A 19,081-nucleotide genomic window follows, 5' to 3' on the forward strand; every position below is an offset into this window, starting at 1 on the left:
CTACAGCATCAGTCCTGTGCAAATGGGAAAAGATTTCAGGGTTTAAGGGTACTTTATAATCACTTTTTTAATCATGCATTTTTGACCTTAAAATAATACACAATGTGTTCAGAATTAAAAGAAAACAAGGAATAAAATTCTAAAATATGCTTCCCTAGCGCAAGAAGAACTAATTTTAAGTATCAGCTATATCAGTAAGTGTAAAAAAGTAAGTAAATAGGGCATTCAAATTGATGCCCATAAAGTGTTTCATAACCATGAAATCTTCTCTTCCTCATCTTTTCTCCATCTGAATTATGTAATGCTTTTTAGTCACAATGATCACGAGAATGTACACCTCTGTTTTTATCATTTTGTTTTAGATAAGATGGGAAAAAAACATCACACTGGGGGAGCCCCCAGGATTCTTGCATTCCTGGTGGTGGTAAGTACCGGTTTTCTTTTCCTCTGATTTTTTTAGAATATGTCTGGCTGTTTCCAGCTGCTGGAGGCAAGAAATTCAGGTGAACAGTGTAAAAAGAATGAGAGGGTGAGGATAAAGAGGCATTCTCTTGTTAAGGAATGAAATAAAAGAAAATTAGATACAGGAAAAGATACAGATCTTGGATACAGGAAAAAAAAAAGTGCATAGGGCATTCATAAGAAAGAAGATGGCCTGGATTTCCTTCTTCACCACCTTCCTGCACATTTTGCAGTTACGGGATCATTCTGCATATCACAAATGCATTTGGAAAGAAAACTCAGTAAATACAGAGACTCCGTAGATGTGAGCTTGCTCAGTCTGCAGTCCATAGCTGTGTGTGCAGAATTCCCCAGGGGAGAAGAGTGCTTGTAGGCACTGCTGTGTAGCCATGGTATTTATTCATTATTTTAATATATCTGACAAGCCTGTGTTTGAAGGAATGCAGAAGTGCAGACAATATGCCCAGCTGTCAGGAGCACAAGAATTCACAAGTTTTGAAACCGTCCCATTTGAACCAAAGTGATTTGCACAGCTGCATGGGAAGTGGGGTATCCTTCTTTGACCATTCTTGCACAGCTTTTGCTGTGTGATGGAAGCCTGGCAAGACTGTGTCCCTTTAATGTCTGCATTATCCTTAATTTTGACTGTCCGCAGCAGAGTGCTCAAACTGTCCATAAATCACTATTATGGTGCTGGATTAAGTTACAAAGGATTAAGTCTAAACCAGTAAAAAACCACTATGAAACTCCAACAAATTTTATTATCAATTTTATTATTAAGTCATTCTAGCATACACACAGTTTAATTCCAGAAACTCTGTGGTAGAACTGATTGGTGTATAACTCTAGTTGAAGGAGTTTGTGGGGGAGGACCAATGGGGTTACGTACCAAAATACCCTTCCTTTCACTCTTTATGACCTAAGAACATGCCCATCCATTTTTCTGTGCTTGCCCAGGCACCAGATCCTCAGGGAACTTTGGTTTGAGCACAGGACTGGACATTTTTCTGCAAAGGCTGTGGCTACCCCATCCCTGGAGGTGTTCAAGGCCAGGTTGGACGGGGCTTGGAGTAACCTGGGATGGTGGAAGGTGGTGGGGACTGGATGGGCTCTAAAGTCCTTCCAACCCAAACTATTGTGTGATTCCATGAACCTTGACCATGGAAGGACTCCCAGTTTTCTCTCCAGTTTCTTTCCTTTCCGTATTATTACAAATTCATTCCTTCCCATGCGTTGTGGAAGTCATTTGAGCAGTTGCCAGAGGGATAAGGTTAAGCACAGTAATACACGTTACATTCTTATATATTAGACTGTACTGCAGTGGTATTAAAGGAGTAGAGCACTGCTTGCCTCAGAGATCAGATGGCAGGACTTGGTTCCTCACAGATGATTTACAAAGCTAAATTCTTGCTTAGGGGTGAGTGTTCCCATCCTTTGGAGGAGAAGTGATGTTTCTGTATAGGAACATCCACGTGGGGTGTGTGTACACCATAAAATCTGCATGAGCATCACAGTGACACTCTCATCATCCCTGTAACCTCTTCCCTTGCAGTGTGTTTTGGGATCTCTACTGTGCGGCTCCAGAAAGACGAGAAACATGTGAACACTCAAGTGAAGCAAAAGCCTTTCATGACTATGTAAGTTTCGTGTGTCTTTACCATGGCTTCATTAATTGCATGTATAAATGTCATAGAGAAGTATTTCTGCACTGCAGTGGCTCAAAAACACAGGTTTGGTCATATGTAACTCTCAGTTTTCTGAGGTTACCTTAGAATTAGGAGTTCCTAATTCTTTAAGTGCCAGCACAATATGGGTGACTCCTGGAAGCTCAGAGATCAATGTGCTGTCCCATGTGTTAATGCAGAAAAAAAGAGTGTCCTTCTGTCCCCCATGCCATTGACACATGAGGCTGGTCACAAAGGCACAGGACAGATGGATGTGACCTGTCCAAATATCTGTGCTCTGTCAGTGCTAAAGAAAAGGCTCTTCTGTAGATGGAATTGATCCCTGGCTTCTGTCAGGACTCCCCTGGCTGAAACTGGGGTGGGTCATATATTTTTGTATCCTGAAGTAAGTATTTTTCATCCTAATAAACAACCAGACATCGTAGAATAAGTTAAGTGCAACATCAGCTGGTCCAAGAGAACAGGAGGGATAAAGAGCAGAAGTTTCATGACAGTTTTGCTGCCTTTAGTTCAAAACACAACAGGGAGGGTCTTGAGTGAGAGTAATTCTCACAGTACAACTGTGAAACCTCTTTCTTTGAGTCTTTTCCAGGTCTGTCTCACAAGTAGTGTCTAGTTACTGCCAAAAAATATTTCTACGGATAAAATTGAAATTAGACTGCCCTGAGTGTCTTACAAACACAGATTGAGAACAACAGAAATGATTCAGCAAAGTGACCATTTTCCATTTTCTGTTGTCAAAATCTGGTAATGGCTTGGCATCCTACAACATGTGAGCTAATGGTGTTCTTGCCTTGTTTGCAGTAAACAACACCTTAGACTGTAAATGTACCATCAGCACAGTCAGAGCTGTTCAGCATCTTTCACCAATGTCTCTTTAGCACCCTGTAGTGGTGGTTAAATTGTGAGGGTGACTGGTTAAGGAGCTTGGACAATGTTGCACAGTCATGTCCAGGCTGTGCTGACCACTAAACATAATTAATAAAAGAAATAATTATCCAAGAGAGGAATAAAGTTTAAGGACATTTTGTACCCACATAGTTGTTGAGGTCAGCCAACTTAGTAAGGCACATTCCTCAAATTAAAAATGAAGTATCTCTTGCAAGTGTAATAGCTGTGGTCATTTTGGCCTAATCTGCTTTAAATATAACGTTGTTGGAAGAATAGAACACTTAGCTATTAGTATTAGCTACTTAGTATTTTGAATCCTTGTTATTAGAGGAAGGTGTAATTCCCCACTGAAGGAGTAGCAATTTTACAAGAATAGTGTAAGACCGTGAGGAATGACATTAGAGATTTAAATGTGGGGAGATCCGAAGCACAACAGTTGACTTCAGTGGGGGACATTGTGTTCTCAAAATAAAGTGTGTGTAACAAAAGCCAAAAATCAAAAAAATGTAAATATTGTTGTGAAACAAAATTGTAAAACAAAACGATCAGCAAGAGGAAATTTTCAGTGAAAAAGTATTTGGAGTCTAGTAGGAGTCCACAAACCTTTAAGCTCAGAAGAGTTTAACTGACCAATAAGTCTAAATTTAGAGGTATACTAAGAATCTGAGTAGGTGAATCAAAGTATTTAGAAACACCCCTTAGCATTTCTAATTTCTACAGGTCTTGGAATATTACATGGCCTTATTGCTCAGTTCTGTCTTCATTTGTGATGTGCATTGTCATAATTCAAGGAAAGTGAGAAAATGTGAGTTCTGTGTGTCCTACAGTTCTGTGATTGAACGTTTAAGTTACTGTATAAAGTTGTGTTTGATGAAGGAAAACTAAAATCATGGTATGATTCTATTTTCACATCAAGACAGGATGAATGCTTATTTTAGAAACAATTTGATTTACTTTAGAAATTAATTCACCTGGTGTTTGTAAAACCCATTCTCTCAATATTTTAAGGTGGCAGGAAAAGCTTTGCATTGTTTTTGTCACAGTTGGGATAAACTCATTTAATCCCTCACAAGACTCACAATGCTCCTTGTCATCACATGAATTTTGCTTAGGACAGTCTTCATCATAGTTTTTGTGTCTGGTATTTTAAGGGAGCATTGTAAGCTCATGTCAAAGAACAAGAAAGTGGTTATGGGATACAGCCAAGCAGATTTCACAGCAGAGGAAGATGAACATGAATTAAGTGAAATCCTGATCCATGTAGTGTCTTACCATTGACTGTGGAGGGGTCAAAATCCCACCATCAGTGGGGACCGTCAGAAGCTGCTGCTGGATTCTGGCTCCTGCCAAGGCTGAGGGGGCTGGTAAATCAAAACTCTGCTGCCACATTGCAGGTCAAGTAGTAGAGCATTTGTAGCTGTGCTGTCATATCTGAAAACTGTTATTGTAAGTACAAAACAGCACAGAAGGCTTGTTTATTAATTCATACGAGCAATTCAGAATTTTTTATGAGGCATGTGTTCCACTTGACCTAAGAAAAACCATTCCTGCTGAAGGGGCGCATGGTCTGGCTGCTGCAGACATGGCAGCTGTAGCTGAGTGGGCTGTGTTTGGAGAGGAAATAATCTTGTCTTTGCTTTTGTGGAGAGAGAAAGGCTTAGGAATGCTTGATGGAGGAAGAAAGCACTTGCAGATGATTTAATGATTTGGAAATGTTGCTGCCTCACTCGACATAGCTGCGAGTCAGGCAGGAACACACAGGTTGACTCATAAAATGAATACACAGAAAGACTGAGTTTCTTTAAGTTTACTTATAAGTTTTACATTATCTTAACTGCAATTGTGAGGGTAATGCTGTTTGATTTCTCCCCCCCTCCCAGCATTTTGCTTGCAGCACTACAATGTTCATCTTACTAAAAACCTACTAAATAGAAAAGCAAAGACTTATTCTGGCTTTATAAAGACTTTCCATGCTCATCATGAGTTTAAGTATTTGCAGCTCCTCCATATTTAAAATGGATTGTGTGTTTATTTTCTGTCAAGATTTGCCACTGGATATGTTTTCTTCGGAGTGAACAAGGTTCTGAACTCATTATGTACATTTATATCATTTTTTTAGGCTTGAAAAGATGCATGTCATGAACATTCACGTGTTGGATCAGAGAGATAGGTCCTGGCCTGGAAGTTTTGAGATATATGATGTAGAATTGGAAATTGTTTCAGGTGACTGAGGAAAGAAAACTGTTGCTTGCTCACCCAGCCTGTTAATAATGCAGGCATTCCAGTAGGAGTAGCTTCATTTGAAGCAGAAAAATCCCTGTGATTCTTTTCCGGGTACCCGTTACTTTACTTTTCCTGCAGGAAAACTTCTCTGTGCTTTAAAGTCTTGTGAGAAATCATGTACATGGATGGTCTGAGGCAAAATTCAGTCTTCAGTGTAGAATGATTTGTGTTTCTTGATGGTGTCCTGAGGAGATCTCTTCACCTCTCTAGTTAAGAGCTCATTTTTCCATGTTTTGAGATCTTCTGCTGAGAGAAGCAAGTTCCAACGTGCATCTCTTTCCACTTCTTTCCAAGGTGAAAACTGGGTCAAAAAGGGAAATAAAAACTGGATTTTTAGCAGCACCACTACTTCTGATGGCCACAAATGACCATCCTGCTCGTCCTCAGGCCTGGCCATTCATCCCCATCTCTGGGTCTGAAGGGGTGGTACCTGAAAAGTCCTTCCTTACAAGATGATTTCTATACATAGTGGTTAAGATATTTTTACTGTCCAGAAATTCCTGTGCTCCTTTTATTCTCATGTTCCTGGCACTGGAAGTTTTACTGTGTGGTGCTGGTGTAAAGAAGGGATTTATTATTTCTCACATGTAGCTGTATTAAAATACTGATTATTTCCCAGGTAACTTTTGGTTAGTTCTTCTCCCCAGCTTTTTGAAAGATCACTTCTGTTATGGGCAAAGGTCTCTGGTTTGTGTTTGTGTCTCCCAGAATTCCAGGTAATGTACAGGGTAACAAACCAGAGACATTCCTCGCCCCAGAGACTGAGCAGCCTCATGAGTTGGTACCACATCCCCCCTGCCCTGTTGGCAGAGTTCAATGCTGAGCTCTGTGACACAGCTTAGGTCATGTGAGGGTTGTAGAGTGTACCAAAGACAATGCTGCCATCAGTTTTGTCCAGATTATTCCTTTTAAAGGTCATAACTCTGGAAAGCAAATTTTCCTAGAGGTTAATGAGCAGTGTGTTTGGACATTTGAGATGTCTGATCAATCTCTGTGCATCTGTCTTCAGAAAAGTTTGGTCTCTGCATTTAGGAGGAGGATAAATTACCATCTCCTTCTCTGAACCCATCTCCCTCCAGTAGAACTAAGAGGCACTTGCACACCCTAAATGCCCCAAGCCCCCTTAATTAATCATTATCAGTACTCAGTATTTGAGGAGTTATGAATATTTTTATGTCCATTTTGGACTAAAGATTACCATGAAAAGCCTGTGAGACTGTTCTCGCACAAGGACTTTTTTGGTTTTGGTTTCGTTAAACTGCTGTCCTCTTTCTCTGCCTTTTGTGTATCAGGGATGGAGGAACTTGTCTTCATTCTTGATTGCCTGACCCATCTCTTGCTACTGTGACCTTCTGCAGGCAGCCTAGCTAGAGCAGCTTTTGCTTCTAGGTTTATTGCTGGAAATGGAATTCTTGGTCTGGTTTCTGTGCAGAATGCATGTTCAACATTCCCTTCAGTCTCCTTCTCCAAATCAGTTCCTCAAGATTAAATATGTTCCAGGACCCACAAAAGACCTGAACTGGGTAATTTCCAGCTGTCAGTTTCTGTGGAGAATGCATGTTCAACTTCTTCTGCTTAAAACAGAAATTAAGGAAAAAAAGCTCCCCATGATTCGCATCCTCCCATGGAAGGGCAAAAGATGACAAGGTGTCCTGCTTTGCTCCAGGGCTTTTGTACCAGAGGCAATGCTGCAGATCTGAGTTACCTGTTCATTCCTTACCTGAGTTCTTTGTGACCTGAGGGTCACAAAGTGCTGGAAGACCCTTTACATGTTTACTGGTCATCACTAAGTCAGTGATTTCACCTTCAAAATATGTTCTTCAGGCAATTGATTTGTTTACTCTGTAGATAGTTCCTGTGTCCAGCTAAAGAATAGGTTATTTCTTAAAAGTAGAAGAAATTTATTAAGTGGCCGTAGCATTCTTTTTGTAGTTAATAGGGAAGCGAAAAGCATTTCCTCTCATAGATTCATTGTTAAAATTGTATTCTTTCCTTTTGTAAATAGCATTCATATTTAATTTTGAATGAAGTGCCTTTCTTTACTGCTCTTTTCATTCTGTGGAGATCATGTCTCACACTGCTCAGATATGTCTGCAGTAAAATGTGTTCTTAGATATGGAAGCCAGAAGAAAACCAAGGAATTTGCATTTGCCTTGAAATTCCATATCTGAACACATTAAGTAAATCCATATGGCTAAAGATTGCACTACAATAAACAACTAACAAACCGTATTTTGTGCAGAACACTGGTGTAATATCACAAGGTGATACATCCTTGACTTTCTCATGTGTGCCGCCAAAAATGCCATGAATGTGAAAAACTGGATAAATGTTTAGGATTCTTGTCCTTGGTGTAGGAGCTGTTTTGTCTGCATGAACAGGCCAGTGCTCACTGGGAGGTTTGGAGAGGACAGGGTGGGTCACCACCCGAGGATCTTACATAGAATTTACACAGGGGAGCTGAGCTTCTTTAGTCTCTCAGCTCTAATTTTATTGCTCAGTAGCTGTTCTTTAATGCAATTGTGTGGAAATGATTAGTTAAAAGCATGCTCCAGCTCCCAAGTCTGCAAACAGCACTGTCTGGTCTCATGTATTTACAGGTGAAAATCAGAATATTGCACTGTATCTTCAGGAGTATGAAACTCTTTTTGGTTGCTCATCAGGAATTTCTTGAAGTTGAGAAATTGGTACTTCCCTTGGATTGCAGAGACTCCTTTTGCAGAGAAATCAGGATTAACTTCCTGTTTCCTGCTAAGAAATCCCCCAGCTGAATTCTCGTTCTCACATTTTCATGAAGAGGGAAGCTGTGCTTGTTCTGCTCATACCATCCTCCTTCATCATTCCTTTCCACAAATTAGTAGAAAATATAATGCTTGGATTTGAACTGCTGTGTGTCACAAATGTTAATTGTAAGCTCTGATACAGAGATGTGTTGTTTCTTACAGCCAACATAATTTTTCTCTTTATAGAGGTAATTTCCCAGGTAATTCTGTGCTTTGCTTCTCTTTTAATGTGAGAACTCAGCCACTTGTTTCAGAGAGAACAATAAGCATTTCCTCCCCAAAATTTCAATGGCTCTTCTTTGAGTGAATATTTAATTTTCTTAGAGTTTAGAAGTAAAATGGTTAATTAGTTTGAGCTCAGTGGAAGCCTCAGACAGGATAAGGAACCACCATTTCCCCAAAGGTAATTTAGCTCCTCTTTCACGGTTCCTAGAGGGAGGCACTGGACACATTTCTTTATTTTGCCTCTTTTCTAACAACCATTTTAGCTTCACTTTCATTGAAAACAATGGGAGATAACAGCCATTTTAATGAGGGGAGGCTTTTGGGAACATTCTGTTCGAAAAATAGTATTTATTTAGAGTGGAGCACTAAAAGGATTTATATACACTGTATGCAGAACCGTGCCAAATTTATGAAATGGGATAAAATTTGATTTTCTTTTGCTTGGAGGAAAGGAGGAGGATGTGAAGGCTCAGAAAGTTAAGGGAGAAGTGAGTGGTTGAAGAGATAATGTGGAATTCACAGGATGAGGCAGAGGCTGAAAGACAAAGGGGAGTGGCTGGAATGCTCAGGCTGCTTCACAGCCTTCTGGAGTAGCTTAGTTTTTTAAAAAACACTGGTAAAATCTGGTTGTAAAGGTTTGGGTTTGGTTTTTTTTTTAATGTTGATAGACAGACTGTTACCTTACTAGATACTTTAGTTCATGATAGGTGTCTCCATTGATTAATTTCTCTGACTTCTGAAGCCAGGGGCTTTCTTTATAATTAAAATAAAGCTGAGGTGCTTCTGCTCTAAAGTTGTGACATGTGTCATCACCTGGAAGAAGGCTCCACAGGAAATTTCTGACCAGCTCAATGGAAGTCCCAGGGTACTGCAGTTTCTTCTCCTGTGTGGTTGTCCTGATGTACAACTGTTAACTTCAGACATTTCTCAGAGTAACGTTGTTAAATGTATCCTGTGTAAAATGTCTTGCAATTGAATGAACTCTGCTCATTCAAATTTTAATTTTTTCATTTGCTCTAATGGATTATTTATGCTACCATAGTGAAAGCTGTATTACAGTTTAAATTTTAAACTTTATCATTTGGAGTGAACTTAAAATCAAGGTTTCAATGGAGAGAGGATATTTTTTCTTTTACAAATGGAAGCACTTATACATATACACACTTCATGGGGTGTGTTTAATAATCTAATAATTCAGTATACAGAAGTGTAAACCTCCTGGATTTTAGACACTGCCTCAAAAGTTGTAGCAGCTTTGTTTATTTTGAATTTATTTCACCTTTAAGAGTGAGAAGATAAAGCCTACCATGAGTTTAAGCAGCATTGAAAAATGCCCTGTTTCTAAATGTTTGGTTTAGTAGCTGTATTTAAAAACATTTTATTTGTCACTGTTGACATGCAGATCGTCCTTACTCATGGCGTAGTGCACACAATATGTTCTTACTGCACTCCAGAACGTTACCAAAGGAGGTCAAGTTGTAGCTTAGTAACACTGGGAATGTTAAATGGACTAACTCTGAATTTAGAGCTGGAGATTTTCTGGCATTAATATTTAACACTGATTGTACATAATGCCTTACATCAATAGAGCGCTGCACAAACATTTGATCAATAGGGAGCAAGTGCTGGGTTAAGCCTTGCCAGGGCCTACTTCCTCCGTGTGCTCTTCCTCCTGATGGTTCATTTTCCATGCCAGGGTCCCTCCTGATGTTTATGATGCCCCTGGTTCAGGTGTTTGCACCGAGCAGTCCCACTTCAGCTGTGAGATGGCTCTGGGCTGAGGACGAGGGCGTTTTGTGGCTCTGCAGAGCTGCGCCTCTGGCGTGTGGCCGTGCCTTTGTCTGCACCAGGTTAAGCACAGCTGCACTGATGGGAAGCATCTTCCTTTTTCTGTTTGCCTAGGCTGGAGGCACTTTGCCTAAATGCAATCTTCTTTAGCTTCATGAAAAGCAAAAGTGAAAGTGAGAGTCTTACTTCTGCACAATATGCCAAACACAGATTTTGTTATCAGCTCGACTGCTCTGTTAATACGTCTAAGTGACTCATTTCAGACTTGCTTAGCACATTTCTGGAAAATCCAAGGACTTACAACTTCCATCTGCTCTCTAATATGATGAAAGATGAATCCTGAAGATCATAAATTATAGGAGACATGTGGCTCTTAATAAGAACAGCTGAACAACAAATGCCTTATGAGAGGTGGTGAAAAATGAAGTAATGAGGAGGAAAGGCTGGGAGGCCTCTGGAGAGAACATGGATATCCATGGCTGACTAGAACTGTCACATCCAAACACCACGCTAAATATGAGATGCACATTGCGAAACACGAGTCACAGGGAGCAGATAATGGTCTTTTTTGAATTTTCTGCAGAATTAAGGCCTAGGTGTTACAGACCATTGTGTTTACATGGGTCCTCGGGCCTGCACAGGATGTGGTGCTTGGGAAGAAACGTGCAGATCTGCAGATTGGGATACATTTAAAGGGAAGCTTGGAAATCTTGTTTCTTATTTTGAGACCTCTGCATTCCAAACATGATAACCACTGACAACAGTAAACCTGGAGTGTATATAGATAGAGAAAATACAACATTTCATCTCAATTTTCTCCCCTCTAGAGAAAAATGGAGGTTGTGGCATAATGAAGGAGAATAAAAAATATTAAACTTGACTTAAGGTGAAAGTCTGCGCTGCACTTTGTCCTTGTGGGCTGTTTTATTGTGACCTCTCCTTAACTTAAGTGTACCTCTCCAAAGTGCTGTCACAGCAACATCCACAGACTGGATTTACGCCACTTAGGGAGGATACCTGTAACAAAATTCAGATGCAGCAGTCTGTAACCCATCAGAGGCTCATTCACCCAAGAAAGTAGTTCTGTGCATAATTTACACCAGAAGAGATACATGACCTGTCTGGTTTTCTGTGACATAGGAAGTGGAAGACAAAGTTCTTCATAAGGTACGTAATAAATATGTTCTGAGACATAAAGGATCTGGAAAACATTTTCCAGTTCTGCTTTCAGATCTGATTTCCGTACTGCAAACCTAAATTTTAGTCTGAAATGTACTAAGTTCTTAAGTAGTAGATAATTAAGGGAATAATTTAACCCCTGAGGTGAGTTTTAATGTCTTTTCTGTTCCAAAAGAGTGGCAGAAAAATGCACAGACTGTGCATATGCATAGTTGAGTATGACACTTCACTTAATAAATCAGTTTTACATGAGTAGGATTTCAGTGAGATTTGTAAAAGCAGGCAGTGAATCCCCATGGAGCACGACCCCGTTGGCTTGATCCCAGCTCTGCACAGATGTTGGGATGTGCGTGGACAGGTCCGACAGCAGGATCAGGGACTCTGGCCCTTGTCTGGCAAACACTTTCATGGTCGAGTAGCATTTTATGTGTGAATACTCTGATTAGAGTCACACGTTTGCAGTAGCAGGGTCACAGAAAACACTACAAATGCAGTGGGTCATTCCTGTTTACTGTTCAGTTTTAGAGTTATTTCTCTGTACTGAAACTATTTATTTAATCTGGGTTTATTTCTATGTATTTGAGGCAAAGAGACTCTTTCCCAGTTTCCTCTATTGTGAAGAAAATACCAATTTTTCTTATTTACAAGGACAAAGGTGTTAAAGAGTGGTTGCTGGACAACCCTTAGATATCCCTGCAGAAAGCTTTTACTCCATCCTATCATTTAATTTATAATATTTCATTTTATTTTCCCTGTATTTTCATAGTTTTGTGTTATTCTGTGTACACAAGGTGATTTGTGACTCCCCCTGCCAATTGCTTTATTTTTCTTGCTCCATTTGCTTCCCTCCCATTGCTGTTTGGAGAACACATGTTGGATTTCCTCCTAATAGGAAAAAAATGTAGCTCCTTGACATCCTTGCTATCTTATCCTGATAATGTGCAGAATTTCTTCTTCCTGGAACAAGATGGGTATTGTTATTTATTGTTGCAGCATTATAGTTTGTGGAGGGTTTTGTTGAAGCTCCTGTTCCCTAAATCATGTTTCTTAAACTGTACAAGGAACTGAGCTTTCATTATTTAAAAAAAAAAAAAATTTAAAAAAAAAAAAAAAAAAAAAAAAAATCTTTTTTAGCCTGATTATTTAGAAAACATGACTTGAGTGAATGGTGGAAAATAATTAGGTACCAAAAGAAAGAAATTTCCTCAGTAAAGCTGACATTGCTTCTATTCAGCTTCCTTAATTCCACATTACTACAAGAAAATGGTACTGAAGGCTAAGGTATCGAAGAGGGTGATTGCAGAAGAGGGTTTTTAATAGGTTTTTAATGTTCTACCCTGTTACCAGATGCCATTTCACCCCACAGTGGTAGTTCTAGAACATTTACCATTAATAAATCTACTTTGTTGACACTAAAACACACAAACACGTGTAACTTTCCATTTTTGTGCAATATGGGTAATAAGTTTATAAAGGGTAATCTGTAGTGTAAGATTCTTTTTAAAAACCTATTTTTGGTTGCTTTAAGTTTTCTTAAATTTCAGCAGTTGTAGCTGAGTTGTCTATCCAAGATATCCCTCCACGACATGTCTCTGATGCTGCTGTGGCATTCAGGCACCTCTTGAGCTACCTGGGGGTTTTATGGAGGTGGGTTTTTGTATTAAATACCTGTGTTTAGCTGTGTTGTGTTTAATTCCCATGTAGACACACAGATTTTGTTGTGCAGAACCTTCACATCCTTCCAGAGGAGTTTCTTTGACCCCACCTCAGTCTTTGCAGCATTTGTGAGTGACGATTTTTTGGCTGGTGTGTGTTTCTGGGTTAGAAAGCCCTCAATGAACAGTGTATTATTCACTTTTGAGCAGCCTGTGACTTTAAAACAAAAAAAAGAGAGAACAAATTATCACGTCAGTACGTTTATTTTCTGCTTTCTTCTTAATTTTCCCACTGCCCAGATGCAAAACAGTGATGATTTGTTCATAGTGTCAGCTGGAAATGGCCCAGTTAACACTATTAACATCCAGCGTAGGTTTGAAAGATGGTAAAACCTCTGGGTTTGTTCTGTGCCTTAAAAATATGTTTAAAGAGAGCAAGAGCTGAAACAGGTAGTAATTTGTGTTCTGATGATTCTGACATCATGAATTAAATCTCAGCTATGTCTAAATTTTAGCTACCAGTTCATGTTAATAGAAGTACTGTGTTTGTTTTATTTTCTTCTTTTATTTTTTTAACATAAAAATGTGGAGTCTGCAGCAGCTGTTCCTGACATGAGATGAACTCCAGAGGTTCTCCAGCTGCCATAAATCAGACTGCCTGTTCAAGAGGCTCAGTTTAGGGTATTTATCTGTAGTAATAATCTCTTTTCTTAACAAAGAGGTTGGGGGTTTTTTGTACAGGCCTGATACTAGAATAGCCAAACTCTGTAAACCAGTCACATAAAATAGGTGGTATATCCTGGTTTTGTCAGGAACTTCTTAGTTTAGAAAAGTTACAGTAAAACTCAGTAATTCAAATTAGATTGGTCACAGTTTTCAGAATTCACCAAAGGTTGAGGTCAAAGGAAATACTGCAAGAATACACATGCATTTACATACTAGATTTATTGGTGACTAGAAGCCACCTTAGAAAATGCATTCCAGCCTGGAAAATGCTGCAGCTGTTGAGATATTGCCTGGTAGCAGAAACTGAATTATTGTTTGTGGTGGTGCAAGCAGTTCTGCACAACCATTGCCTAAACAGGAGAAGAATTCTGTAAGAATTGTCTTTTTTTGGTAGTAATTTCTGTGTTGCACTTTTGCTGGGTAGGCAAACCGTGGAGGTGTTGGAGCTGCAGAAGTAGAATTGTCCATTTGTGTCTTGTGGACAACACATTCCCTTGAACATTTTAACTCTTGTGCCATTGCTTGGTGCTTTACTTCACCCTGGGCTTTCTAATCCTTATTTAATTGTCTCTTAATTTTTTTTGGAGGTCATGGTGGTGACATTTGGTTCCTCTGGTTGTCTTCAGGGAAACTTCAGATGCCCCAAAACACAAAATACTGTTGGAGTTGTTAATCCTAAAGTGTGATTTCCATGGAAATAAAAAGGCTTAGCAGATCCTTACTGGTGCTGATTCAGAAATCACATTATATGGGGGTAGGAGTAGTGCTGAAATACTTGGTATTCTAGACTCCGTGTGAATTATTGTAATTCACAGTGCTGGTCATGAAAGAGAGAGAAGTTCAGTACAAAAAGAACAAACAGTGACAGGACAAAGTTTTTAAAGTGCCATTGCTAATTTGTCTTGTTTTCCAGGGACCAACCTATAGTAAATTAAACTTGGAAATTTTCAAATGTATTTATTTATAATATTTATTTATAAAGAGCTAAAAATATGAGAGGTTCTTACAAGTTCTTTACATGACACAGAAGATGTATCCTAGAGCCTCCTCAAGTTTTCCTCCTAAATTTATCTGAAATTCGAGTGCTTCTTGCATTTGGGGGTATTTCCTTAGTATAAAAGAGAAGAAGGTTTTGAGCCTACTGCTCCTGGTAGTGCTGTGGCTCATGAACTCTGATAAGCATTTGGCTGCTCCAATAAAAGGCATTTCCATATTGGTTAATTGCTTTTGCACAAATTGCCAGCATTGAGCTGTAATTCTGTTTTAAATAACGGGCACAGGTTATGGGAGTTGCTTTTGGTTGCCTCTTCCCCAATTCCCATGAACTACTGAAGCATCATGACTTCCTCTACAGATCAGGGAAAATCATTATTTAAACTACTATTTTAAAATTAATTATTATTTTAAAATTTATTATTTTGATTTATTTAAACTTAAATAATATTCACACAGATGAGGTGACCACTCTAAACACCCATGTTGGTGTTTGCCTGTGGTAAATAAGCCAAGGCACAGATTCTTCTTTTACCTGTGTTTTCCTTGCATAACTCACCATTCTAGACCTGTGCTTTATGTCCCTTTGTTTGAGAGCTCAGTCCTGACTTCTCTGAAGCTGCTTTAAGGTAAGTTAGTTGATGTTTTTATTTTATCCCATTATACAGTTTAGTGATGTAGCAAACCACTTGTATCTTTATAAAAACTGTTAAGAAAGTCTCAAGTATTGCTTTTAAGCATGCTGAAATGTCAGACTTCAAACTGGCTATCAGCCTTGACAAAATACACACATTTTCTCCTCCTTTTCTCAACCCACTGTCACCATTGTAGTGGTGATCCTCCACTGTTCAGTGATTTTGCTTTTAAAATATATGTTTCTTCTTTTTTTTTTTCCTTAACCAACATGAATTCCTGACAAGCCAAGGCCTCTGCTTTAATTTTTAATCCCAGACTGACAGACATTCAGATTCACTCCCTGTAACTACACTAGAATCAAATATTATTGCAGATGTTTGATGAACCATAGAATTGGTTCAAGTCTCGTTTCCAGTTACTTGGTTTCTAAATGTTCTCTTTGGGGACCCAAGCAGTGCTGTCAATATTCTTTGTTCCAGTTGCTCAGCAGTTTGCAGCTTGATATTGTCAAGGGGTTTTTGTACTGAGGCAGCTGCTGAAGTCAAAACTTGTTATGGAATGGAAGAAATTTAGAAATGGGTCCCATATCCAGTGTCTGACTGTGGAAAAGGTTTTTATTTTAATTTCTGTGCTAGGTATTGACTGAAACCAACCAATATTGCTTGTATCTGTGGTCTTCTTGGTAGCTTTTTAATTAAGCAGCACCCCCCAAAATTAACCAGTTCATTATTATATCCAGGAAGTTAAATCTGCTGCCTAAAGTAGCTGACATTCTTTTCTGTATTTCAGTTTTTCCAGTGGGGTTTTCTTTCCCTTTTATTTCTGAAGATATGCAATCAGCACATGCTGTGTCACTATAGTACTTTTATTTTTGTAGATGCAAAGTGAAATGCTGAACTGTGTTGAGTAATTCATGTGCTGTGGTACTTTTGTACTGTGTACTGGAACCAAGCTTTCATTTGCTGATTAGTATAAAACCCCTTTTTTCTTATTAAGTTGCACTGTGTCTGTACATGGCCTTCAAACACTGCTCCCAGCACGAAGTCTAATACATAAAAATTTGTAAATTCATTGCTCTCCAGAAAAATCTGATGTCCTGTACTATACCAAAATTCTTGGGAATTTCAGGAGGATTGGGGAAAAAACAAGGACCTAAATTGCCAGTGCCTGATATGTAAGTCTGCTACTTCATTGCCACTATATTGGAGATTAGGAGAGTGTGTTGCAAGGTTGTTCAGGACTTGGAGTATTTAGAAAAACCTGCAGTTTAAACTCCCAGAATAATTTATCAAGACCCAAGATAGTATTTTCCACAGGATAATGTATAGTTCCCCTCTCAAAAAATCAGTGTTGCTGCACCTGAGGTTGCATTTTCCAGGTGATTATTGAAAAAGTAATTTTTAGAGGTAGTTTTAGGGAACCTTTTCCTAATTTTTTTTTTATTTATTATTTTTTTGCCCCCGATACAGATAGCATTGATTGCTGGATTGCACTGTAGTGAAACTGGAGTTATGTCTGCAAGATATACAAACATACATATAAACATATCTGATGAATGCAGGCATTACAATCCATATGTCTCACAGCAGAACTGTCCCTAATTCCAGTTTTCAATTGGTGAAATAATGTCAGGCCCACCTGTATCTTTCAGCAGCACTGGTGTTGAAAGCAATCCCTTGTTCCAGAATTTGTTTTATATTGCTACTCCTCACAGAGTCTGAAGGAGGAGGAGGAGAGTATTTAAGCCTGTAACTGTGTGGTGGATGGGAACAGGAACTGCTTGAATGTTGACCTGCTGAAATGTGAAACTGAAGATGGAAGATTCACTGTTGAGAGCTTGTGGTAGTGAGTGTGTGATCAAAACCATTTCTAGATCAAGGTGGCTCAGACATTCAGGAATAGCTCATGAGCCTCCAGCTCTGCATGTTTATACCACTGAGAAACTGGGATTTCCCCAGATCAAAGGGGAGGTTTTCTGGAGATAATTGATATTTTAAGGTAATTAACAGTGTGGTTATCTGCTAGCATACCCATCATTTGCTTCCCCTCACCCTGCACTGTCTTGACAGCAAGACGTGAAATCCCCAGCCAGCCCAGCTCTGCAGGAGCAAACACTCCAGGTCCTCACCCTGTTTGCTCTAACTCCTGGGTTTGTTCTCCTCTAACCACATATTTGAACAGAGCTCTTGGGTAAACTGTGCTGTCCTCTCTCTTTTTCCCCCGCTACCAACTGCTGTCCCTGGCAGGCTCCCAGCATCCGCTTCCTCCCGCGCGGCTGCGGCAGCACTGGATCCCTGCGGAAATCCTGCGGCCAGCCCCGCTTCCTCTGGACACAGATCCAGCTCCTCTCTTTCCCCAGCTCTGCCATCCTTGCACTGAGCAGCTTTCACATCTCCACATCCCCCAACAGCTCCTTTGGCTCTCCCCTGGTTCTGGATCTCTGCTGAGCTCCTGGCTGTCGCCCTCCCATCCTTCTCCCTGTATAATCTCACTGGTGTCTTACAAACAGTAAAATAAGAGCACAGTAACACACAGTGTGGCTTTTCCCCTCCTTTGGTTTGCCTTCTCCCCTCTCCCTGCTCAGTTCTGTTCCACTACAGGTTCAGGAAGGGGTTGTAGCTCTCCTGCTGCTTGTTCCACTTGTTCAGCTTCCTTCTCTTGCATTCTTTGCATAGTTCTTCACCTTCCTCTTATTAATTGCTATTCCCCCCTGATTTATAACTAAAGGTTTTTAATCTTTCTTTTCTCTAAGAACACACACACAAAATATTCTGATTTCCTTTTCCTGGAGCCACGTCACTGTCTGTCATCAGCTTTTCACCCCTCACAGTGTGTGTTTGGGGTACCTCTCCTTCCACAGACATGAGGGGCCCTCTCCAACACAGATTCTACCTGTTCTGTTCAAGTGAAAAATCTGATCCGTTCTTGACTGGATTCATTCAGCCCATCCTTCCTTCAGTGCCATTGATGGCTTGGCTGTGTGTTCACCTCCTGACTTGCCAGATGTTCCTACAGTGTTTCCTACAGTGACTTTTCCTCATCTTTTAACCTCTCTCATCTTTTTTGCCCGTTTTTCCTCTGGGTATATTCACTCTTCGGTCAGTTCCAAACACAAACACAGCTACTGTCTTCACAACTATTCACATCCTCAAAAATTTATTTTCTCCAAATCAGCATCCTAGCCTTTCTCTTGCACCTTTCCTTTTGAAGGAAATAGGATAATTAAGGGTTGTGTTGTTTGACTGCCTTACCCTCAGGCTTTTAAACTTGCTGTCTCCTTTCCCTTGTTCTTACCATAGCCAGGAACGCTTTGAGATCTGCAGGTATTTCCCAGTCACTATATATATATATATATATATATTCATTCCAGTCTTCTCAGTTTTTCTGTAGAACTGAAATTACTGTGTCTCTGCTTGACCAATATATTGATTATGGAACTGTGCTTTTCTCTGGCCCTCAAAAATTTGGGATTGCTATACCACCCTCTATAGAAATCCTGCTTCTAACTTGGTACTCACTTTCCTTGCATTTTCCACTGCTGGTTGTTGATTCTGTGCTTCAGAGATCACACTCTACTGCTACCAGTTACTAATAAAAAGTTAATAACCTGCCATAATACTAATTTTGCCCTTCCTGCATAGATTTTCAAACCATCATTCCAGTCTTGTGCTTTTCCTTTCTGTTGAAGAGAAGCTATCTCAATATTCTCCGGCTTTACTTGTCACCGTTCTCCAGATTAATACTTAAACACGACTTTAGTGTCTTAATTGGGTTT

General features: G+C 39.6%; 1 protein-coding gene across 4 annotated transcripts in view; it reads left to right on the forward strand.

Moving 5' to 3' along the window:
• The window catches only part of SSBP2 (single stranded DNA binding protein 2), a 134,923-nt gene that overhangs the window by 35,800 nt on the left and 80,042 nt on the right, over nucleotides 1–19,081 (forward strand). For all 4 annotated transcript variants that reach the window (XM_048292227.1, XM_048292229.1, XM_048292228.1 and 1 more), the window contains exons 3-4: nucleotides 363–424; nucleotides 2,015–2,099. In XM_048292227.1, the coding sequence (XP_048148184.1) occupies nucleotides 363–424; nucleotides 2,015–2,099 (147 nt within the window). The remainder of the gene's footprint in view (nucleotides 1–362; nucleotides 425–2,014; nucleotides 2,100–19,081) is intronic.

This window comes from Corvus hawaiiensis, chromosome Z (genome assembly GCF_020740725.1).
Source record: "Corvus hawaiiensis isolate bCorHaw1 chromosome Z, bCorHaw1.pri.cur, whole genome shotgun sequence".
Taxonomy (NCBI): domain Eukaryota; kingdom Metazoa; phylum Chordata; class Aves; order Passeriformes; family Corvidae; genus Corvus; species Corvus hawaiiensis.